This window comes from Salvelinus sp. IW2-2015, linkage group LG15 (genome assembly GCF_002910315.2).
Source record: "Salvelinus sp. IW2-2015 linkage group LG15, ASM291031v2, whole genome shotgun sequence".
NCBI classification, from domain to species: Eukaryota; Metazoa; Chordata; class Actinopteri; order Salmoniformes; family Salmonidae; genus Salvelinus; species Salvelinus sp. IW2-2015.
Window position 1 is genome coordinate 63,410,232 of NC_036855.1, and position 9,476 is coordinate 63,419,707.

The window sequence follows — 9,476 nt, forward strand, 5'->3', positions numbered from 1 at the left end:
ATAAACCTATGGAAGAAAAAAGTCGACTCTATGCACACTCAGGGTCTTGTAGTAGGCCTAACAATAATTGTAAAATAGCGGCCCTAAACCCACCCACTGGCCCAATAGACATAGGCTGCCATGCCCCTTTTTCTCTGTAGGCGGCACCGTTGTACAACAATATTGTTCGATTTGTGCAAGGAGAGAGGCTAATTTAAAAAACTGAGGCGGGTCACGTGAAAGGATTGCGTATCCTACATATGTTGTTGGCAAGCAGCCTGAGTCTCTTCCACCTAGTTTCTAAGGGGCGGGGAGTACTTGGGTGTTGCCGTCGACCTCGACAAAGAGTCCAGTGGGGGAAAAAAATAGGATTATTTTCATTCAACAACCGCCTGGCCTTGTGTCTCTTGCCCGTCGCATCACCACCGAAAGGGATCTGAATACTTCAACTATGGGAGTCGAAGGCTGCACTAAATGTATCAAATACATGCTTTTCTTCTTCAACTTCATCTTCTGGGTGAGACTTTTTTCTTGTTATATAGACTTTTAACTGGCCAAGCATTTGGTTGTTTGTCTATAGGGGCAGTAATCTCCCCCTCTTCCTGCTAAAAATAGTTCGTGCTAAAAATAGTTCGTGATTTATTTTGTCTTTTTTGTTGATGTTGTTGCCAAATAGGTATACGATCTGGGGAAAACCTCACCCAAATAGGCCTGCAGATGCCGATGTAGTAGTCTTATTTGTTTTATTTTTATATTTTTATTCAAATAAAATAAAAATAGCGGTTTTGTTTTTGAATAGACCTAGACTCGTAGCCTATGCTGCCATATGGCGATATGAGGTGCGTTCTTATTTATCGCGAATATGGGTAGAAGAGCAGCCATATTTTAGGAACCGCAACGGGAACAGACCGTCACGATATGTGAAGATTCGAAATTATGTTGCTAACTAAAATAATGATAGAAATAATAACCGAGTGCAGGATATGATTGCCCGGAATATGACTGTGCAGGAACTAAGAACATAGGTTGTGGTCCATTTTCGGCTACAGATCACATTTCAGGCGTTGTTTAGATTGGAATACCTCGATGTTGTCTCTCCGTAATCTCATACTTACACCCCTAATTTTCAGTAGTGTTTTTGCCTCCAAAGAACTTGATTAAATTCTGCAATTTTTTGTTTTACTAAAAGAGGCCCTTTAATCATTGGGAAGTGTAAATCCCCTGAAATGCCTTTGCCTCTGTGATTCATTGGGTACATTTGTTAATTATGGATGACTCATTGGGATGGAGGGAAACTTTGACAAAAAGACCACAAACATTTATGCAAATTTTTCCAAACCCAACAAATTTTCACTCCATCCTTTCATTAGTGGAAGTGAAATGTTCCTTAGTCTTTTATGTCCCTGTGTGAACCATTCACTTGTGTAAATTGGTCTGGTATAACATTTAGTCAGAAGACATATCTTTTTTATTTAACTAGGCAAGTCAGTTAAGAACAAATTCCTATTTACAATGACGGCCTAGCAAAAGGCAAAAGGCCTCCTGCAGGGACGGGGGCTGGGATTGAAAATAAAAATATAGGCTAAATCACACATCACGACAAGAGAGACACCACAACACTACATAAAGAGAGACATAAGTCAACAACACATCATGGCAGCAACACATGACAACAAACACATGACAACACAGCATGGTAGCAACACAACATGGCAGCAGCACAAAACAGGGTACAAACATTATTGGGCACAGACAACAGCACAAAGGGCAAGAAGGTAGAGACAACAATACAACATGCAAAGCAGCCACAAGTGTCAGTAAGAGTGTCCATGATTGAGTCTTTGAATGAAGCGATACAGTTAAAACTGTCCAGTTTGAGTGTTTGTTGCAGCTCGTTCCATATTCTTTTGTCTTGAGGTGTATATTTTTATTATAGGGATATGTTATTGATTGATGATTAGGCAGAAGTATTCTTAAGAGCGTGTATAGAACTACAACAATCAGAAGGGCATGTATTGGTAGACCTCCGGACTATTGTCGTAAACATATCCCTAACGCTACTTTGGGTGACCCCAGATTAGGTGAGGGCACTGCATGTGAAAAATCATTGACTGTGCCAAGACACGCACTTGTACATGTGGGAGTGAAATTCATTGTGAGTCTTGGCTCAGTCATGAAGAAGGTTGGAAAGGATAAATTATAGGGCTGGGGTGTGGCATAGCAGTCATCAGTGGAGACTAAGAGATACTCATTTTAAGATTCATGATTGCTTAAGTGGTTGCATGGATTGATGTCAGGTCTTTTGCTTGCTCAATGACCATATCCATTAGACTGGACATGTATATCATCCATTCTCTTTTCTCTCAAGGGTAATTCATCCAAAGGCTGTCATTGTAAATTAAATTTAAGGCATTTCCCCCAATAATTGTTTAGGGGTTGCTACCCTTGCCATTTTGCATATGTTGAACAGGTGGCTTCAAGAACAAGCTGGCAAAAAATAAATCTCTATTTAATCTAATTACCTTTAGTTTGAACACATCCTTTCACATGAAAACCTTTGTTCATTCCTGTGGATTGCCTTTTGAGCCGGGACAACAAGTCATTGAGATATATCAAATACAATTCTGATTTAAACAATGCCAGGGGATGTCCTCTTGTACCCGCGTTCCAAGGACAAGACTGATGGGTCTCTCAGAATATAAATCAGAGTGGAGTTGAAAGGGGCTGGTGGCTGACCCGTGGTTTACAGGATCTGCATTTGAGCCATTCCCAGCAGCAGCATGCCAAGCATTTTACAACCCCCTGCACACAAGGCATGTGGCAGAAATAGCCCTCTCACTAGACTGCAGTAAAAAGAGCTGAGGTGCTAGGGCAGTAAGGTGGTATGTTATCTGGTCCCAGACAGATAGCAGCAGCAAGGCATGTAGTTCTGTAGTATCAGGATACAGTTATAATACAGCAAAGGGGAAACACAGTGGGGTACTGGCACTGAGGTATACTATGTTGTGTTTGCCAGTCATAGTACAGGAAGAACACGTACTGTACTTCCTCACACAGATAAGTGACACATTTATCTCTCGAACTCTGAACATGCTGAAAATGCTCTTTCTCGGGCAAGAGTTGAGGGAAGTCAGATAAGCAGTTCATGATGTGTACTTGAAGATGGTAGCTGTTTTGGTGTGTTCTGTGAATTTAACTTTTTAGCTAACATGGAAATGACATGATTAAGTTAATCTGATAGGGTTAATATAATGATATGGGTGGACTCTCTTGCAAGTCACTTGGTTGGCCTCGTACCACTTTGATGATGATGATGATGATAATAATAATAATAATGGATTGGATTTGAATGCTCACACCTGTGTCGTATCATTGTAATTTCTAAAGTAACAATATTGTATAAACATTTTGTTAGCTAATAATTATGTTAGTGGAATAGTGACTGTTGTCTGTGGTGACATCTTTTTTGTGGCCTATAAAACCAACTCTAAGTAGATTGGGGCTTGATCAGTACATGGATGGGAGGAGGCAATGGAAAGAAGCACTGTACTTGGGATAGAACCATGGAATACTTTCCAAACTGTTTAACATCCTACAGTGGAATCTTGCCGCAGAAACCACACAGATAATCAAACACAGTGGAATATCTCTGTTGCACTCATAAGGCTTTGGTGTCCTGATAGGAAAAGGAGTCCAAAGTTCCCTTCTTCATTGAGACCCCCTGGCGTGGAAGCAAACTGACTGTGCACTGACATGCTACCTCTGTTATTTTCCCCATGCAGCCACCTGTCTCTGCAGGTTGCTCGCAGGCCAGTCTGTTGGAAAGGCGAAAGAGATGAGACCTGACTTATTGCAGGGGGGGGGGCTCGTAGTGTGTCTACAGTAGATATCGGAGCGGCCCTTTGCCCATACTGGGAACAGCAACAGCTGACAGGGGTGAGGGAAGACTCCCAAAAGAGGAGGGTGACAATAGAGCTGCAGAGAACTGGCATGCCTTTCCAGACACTGGACTTCATCCACTGCTCTTATTCATAGTTTTTCCCTAGCAACACCTAAGGAATTTGTTTTTAACTTTATATACTATGGGACCATTAGGCCTCAATATAGAATTTGGAAATAAGTATGGACTCTCCATTTGTGAGAAAACAACAAAGTTAATAACAAGTTTATTAAACATTGTATGATACAGTATCATATTAATGTAATTTATGTACACTATACTGTGTCTCGGGGTCTGTGTCTGTCACAAGTACTAGATACAGTATATTCATGTCCAAATTACAAAAATCCCAAAAGAAACGACTGTGCAGACGTCTCTCTTGGCTGCTCCAGAATGCAACCGTTCAGGGGCCTCACCCTTTGGCAGGCTGCAGTGTTGATCTGGTTGCCAGGCAGCAGCGAGCCTCAGCAGTGGAATGAAGCTTTCTGAGGGAGATGTGGAGGAGAGAAGAGCAGAGAGGCTGGGTAGGGAAGGCTATTTTCAGGAATGAACTCAACCAGAGGGACCATGATTAATATACAGCTAACTTAGGTTAAGTCTTAACATATTCCTGCTGGGAAGATATGGGTTAGATATATTACATTTCACTAACCTAATAAACCTTTTGGAGTTAAGTCCAGTTAGATGGATTTTACCAACTGCAGGGCAGAGGTACAGTAGTAGTTTGTAGAGACACTGACTCCAGGTACAGGAAGCCTTAGTGAAAGCTCTCTTCATCTGAAGCATTACAGCCACCACCCCACTGTCAGAGAAGGTGGGGTGGTGGTCTCTTCCAGTGTTCTGTGTTGTTATGCAGCTGTTAACAGATGTGGCTGTGCTTTCATATCATAAGGTAGGGCAGGGGGCTAACAGGACTCTGGGGGAGTGGGTGGGTGAGCAGGGCCTCCTTTGTCCTCCACTTGTCTGGACATTCCTTAGTCAGAGTTGTGCTGCCTGTGTTTGTTGGGACTGCGGCAGAAGCGGTGCTGTGTAGATTAATTACCTAACACCAACGCTCCCCATCCTAATAGCAACCGTAAAGATCTATCAACACCAATCCACTCTTGGCGTCCCCAGCTGCTATACTGCTGAATAGAATAAAACATTTATTTAGAAATGAATCTTTGAATAACGCCTCACTTTCCCCACTTCTTCTGTCTTCCTATGTTCAGCTCTGTGCAGTTTCTGGAGAGGCACTAGACAGGGGGCCAAGAAGTCCCCCATTCTCAGAGCCAAAATGGAGACTATGGTAGAAAATACTTTTCACTGTTCATCCAAATTCAGGGAGAAACCAGACACTGCTGAAATAGAAACCTGGGCTGTATAAAAGTTCAGTCAGTTTAGGTAAAGCATGGAGTCACAGGGATTCCACCATTGACTCCTACATTGGCAGGGAGATGAGGCAGAGACACTGTTGCTTTAGAGAAGAGGGTGGTGGAAGTGACAATGTTCAGTCTGCAAAGAACATGAACAACACTGAAGTTCTATTCGCTACACCTAACAAAATAAGGCTTCAAAGTGAATTATGCAAGGTCAATTAATGTTGGTTCATCTATGTGAGTGCATGTGTCTATTCCAATTTTCTCATTCCCTCTCTTCTGTCCAGCTCACAGGAGGTGTGGTCCTGGGCGTGGCTCTGTGGCTTCGACATGACGGCCACACCAGCAGCCTGCTAGAGTTGAAGTTTGACGGCCAACAAGCACCAACCACCTTCTTAAACAGTAAGTACTTTAACTCTCCCTCCTTTTTCGTCAGACTATACTGTACCATGCATTTAACATGGTGAATATGTGTGTTATAAACATGGTGTTGTGAGCTGGGTTCTCTCTTATTTGACACCTGGTCCATTGTGTCGTTGTACTCCCCTGGAGTGCTCAGGGACAAGGTCAAGCAGAACAAACAGTATCCCAATGCTCCACTGATCCCTCAGTGTTTTCTAAAATGGCAGATTCCACTTTTCTACTATTATGGCCAAAGTGATCAAACGTAATGGGAGTTCCTTTAGGGTTACTGAAGTAGTTTAATTAAATGATTCAAAATAGGGGTTCATTTGATTTCTGTCTATCAGGGGTGTGGGTTCATTTGGAAAAATGAATGCCATCAGTGAGGAATTGTAAATTCCCTCAGTTAACCTTTTTATGAAGGGGTTTACAGAATGAAAAGTCCCCTGTGTTATCAGGAAGAATGTAGCCTATGTTGCTCATGTAACAGTATTAACTTTAGTCCGTCCCCTCGCCCATACCCGGGCGCGAACCAGGGACCCTCTGCACACATCAACAACAGTCACCCACAAAGCATCATTACCCATCGCTCCACAACAGCCGCGGCCCTTGCAGAGCAAGGGGAACCACTACTTCAAGGTCTCAGAGCAAGTGACGTCACCGATTGAAACGCTATTAGCGCGCACCACCGCTAACTAGCTAGCCATTTCACATCGGTTACACTCACATGTTGAGCAAGAAACATGTTTATCCAATATCTTTGTTTAGACAACTACTACCCACACATACTTCCAGTTTCAGAATAAGACTTGTGTATCTACCAAACATTTACAGGTATTTTGGTTTAGTACAAGTACTGCGACAGTAGTATTGGGTTTATACCTCACAATTCACTGAATAATATCGTTCTTGTGGCAGTCCACTATGTATGTATTCTGGACTGAGGTTGCCAGGGATTTTCCCATTGCACTAAAAAGGGAGATCCCGTCTGGTAATCGTATTATTCTTAGTTAGCAGCTGGGTGTTTTGGGCTATGACCAATTGTTCTATAGCTGAGGTCTTTATTTCTGTCTGAAAGAAGACCAAAAGCACCCTAAGCAAGGGTCACAGCACTCTAACCCCAAATGTGTTGCGAAAGTGTCACAACAGACCAGCTATATAAGACATTCTGCATTAAGTCGTACCCATGTAACAGTAGGGCGGAATTCAAATAGAAGAAGCCATAGCGGTGTTAATGTGGTATCTCTGTTGAGAAACTGTTGCTGAGCGCACACACACATTTCTTATTCTGAAAACTGTAAACATCATTTTTATGTTGTCATTTTCCTAGCCTACATTAAGGCCTTGACATGTTTTGGAGGCTTGGACAATTCTCCAGAGAGGATCAACTGTCTGTTTTTCTGACCATGACAATGATTCCACACACCAAGTGGATCAGGTTTTCAGTTTCACTATTATGTCAACTTTGATATTCTCCTGTCTCACCGCCCACTACTCCTTGTCTCTCTCTAGGTCTCTAGGTCTGTCTCTCTCTCTCTCTGTGTCTGTGTCTCTCTGTGTCTCTCTGTGTCTCTCTGTGTCTCTCTGTGTCTCTCTGTGTCTCTCTGTGTTCTCTCTGTGTCTGTGTCTCTTCGTGTCTCTCTGTGTCTCTCTGTGGTCTCTCTGTGTCGCTCTCTGTGTCCTCTGATTATGTTTGTCTCTGTGCTCTCGGTGGTCTCTGTCTGTCTCCTCTGTCTCTGTCTGTCTGTGTCTCTCTGTCTGTCTGTGTCTCTCTGTCTGTGTCTCTCTGTTGCCTTGTCTACTGTCTGTCTGTGTCTGCTCTGTCTCTGTGTTCATCTCTGTCTGTCTGTGTCTCTTGCTGTCTGTGTCTGTCTGTCTGTCTCTGTCTGTCTGTGTCTTCTCTCGTTTCTGTGTCTGTCTGTCTGTTCTCTCTGTCTGTCTGTGTCTCTCTGTGTCTGTCTCTCTGTCTCTCTGTCTTATCTTGTCTCTTCCGTCTCTCTACTCCCTGTTCTCTCTCTCTGTCTGTCTCTCTCTTCTGTCTCTCTCTGTCTCTCTCTGTCTCTCTGTCTCTCTCTCTGTCTCTCTGCTGTGCTCTCTGCTGCTCTGTCTGCTTCTCTGTCTGCCTTCTCTGTCTGCCTCTCCTCTGTCTGCCTTTCTGTCTCTCTCTTCCGTCTGCTCTCTCTTCTCCGTCTGCTCTCTCTGTTTGCCTCTCTCTGTCTGCCTCTCTGGTCTGTCTGCTGCTCTCTGTCTGCCTCTCTCTGTCCTGCCTCTCTCTGTCCTGCCTCTCTCTGTCTGCCTCTCTCTGTTCTGTCTCTTCTTGTCTGACCTCTCTCGTCTGCTCTCTCTGTTGCCTCTCTCTGTCTGCTCTTCTGTCTGCCTCTCTCTGTCTGCCTCTTCTGTTGCTCTTCTGTCTGCCTCTGGTTGTCTGTTGTCTCTGTCTCTCTGTCTGTCTGTTGTCTGTCTGTCTGTCTCTTGTTGTCTCTGTCTGTCTCTCTGTCTCTGTTCTGTCTGTCTGTCTTCTGTCGTCTCTCTGTCTGTCTGATGTTCTCTGTCTGTTCATGTGTTCATTGTAGATCTAAACTGGTAAAACTAAAGTATTAATAAAAAATCTTCTATAGTCTAATACCTAAAATACAATAAAATAATAAACAAATAACTTCTATACATAAATATAACTTTATCCTGTCGTGTTACTCTAAAAACTAATCATAAAACTATAAACTTAATAATTAAAAATTATAAAATAAACAAAAAAAATATCGTCTAAAATAAAACTAATAAATCTAATAACATACCTAAGAAACAAATATACGTAAACATTACTGTAGATCAATGATCGTATGGGGGAAACATATATGCCTGATGTAGTTCTAAATAAAAGTCTACAAGTACATGGTGGGAACCGGAACATATTAACCCGTCATGTAGTCTCTTCTACATTGTGGAGGAGGGAGAAGAGGTAGATGAGATAAGAGGTGGTGAACATATTGTCTGGAGCCCCGTTAGCCATTGTATGACAATAGTGTGGAGGCACAATGACTGTAGTTAAAAACTGTAACATTTGGAGAAAATAATTTGCGCTGAGTCTACTGTTCATTGTGGAGGAACAAATTGCCTGAGTCCCTAAAAATAAAAAATTCGTATACAATGAATGGAGGAACATATTACCTATGTAGTGTACTGTTCATAATGTGGAGGAAAATATTGCCTGTAGTTAAAACTGTTATGATGAGGAACTATTGCTCCTATTGCACACTGTAGTCTACTGGTCTCATGATGGAAGGGAAAATATTACCGATGTAGTTAATACTGTACATGATGGAGGAACATATGCCTCATGGCTTATGTATTCTACTGTACATTGTGGTTTGGAACCATATTGCCTGTAGTTCTAGCTGTACATGATGGCAGGAACAATATTGCTGTAGTCTAACTGTACAATGAATGGAGGAAATATTGCTGTATGTCTACTGATACATTTGGTGGAGGAAAATATTTCATGGTAGTCTACTGATTACATGTGGAGGAACAATATTGCTGTAGTCTACTAGTAACATGATGGCGGAACATTTGCTGGTAGTCTGACTTTGTACATGTGAGGAAACATATTGCCCTTGTAGTACTACTGTAATACATGATGGAGACACATATTGGGCCCCATGTAGTCTATAACTGTACATTATGGAATGGAAACAAAACAAAATTTGCATTTAGTCTTACTGTACATCCGTGTGGGAGAAATTTGCCCTGTAGTCTATATAAACTTGTAACAACATATTGATGGTGGAACACAATAT

At 42.2% G+C, this 9,476-nt stretch overlaps 1 protein-coding gene across 1 annotated transcript in view; it reads left to right on the top strand.

Moving 5' to 3' along the window:
* The first annotated feature begins 287 nt into the window (after window positions 1-287).
* Window positions 288-9,476, top strand: part of LOC111973924 (CD81 antigen) — a 22,345-nt gene continuing 13,156 nt past the window's right edge. The window contains exons 1-2 of the mRNA XM_024001378.2: window positions 288-496; window positions 5,565-5,679. Coding sequence (XP_023857146.1) covers window positions 431-496; window positions 5,565-5,679 — 181 coding nt within the window. The 5' untranslated portion in view covers window positions 288-430. The remainder of the gene's footprint in view (window positions 497-5,564; window positions 5,680-9,476) is intronic.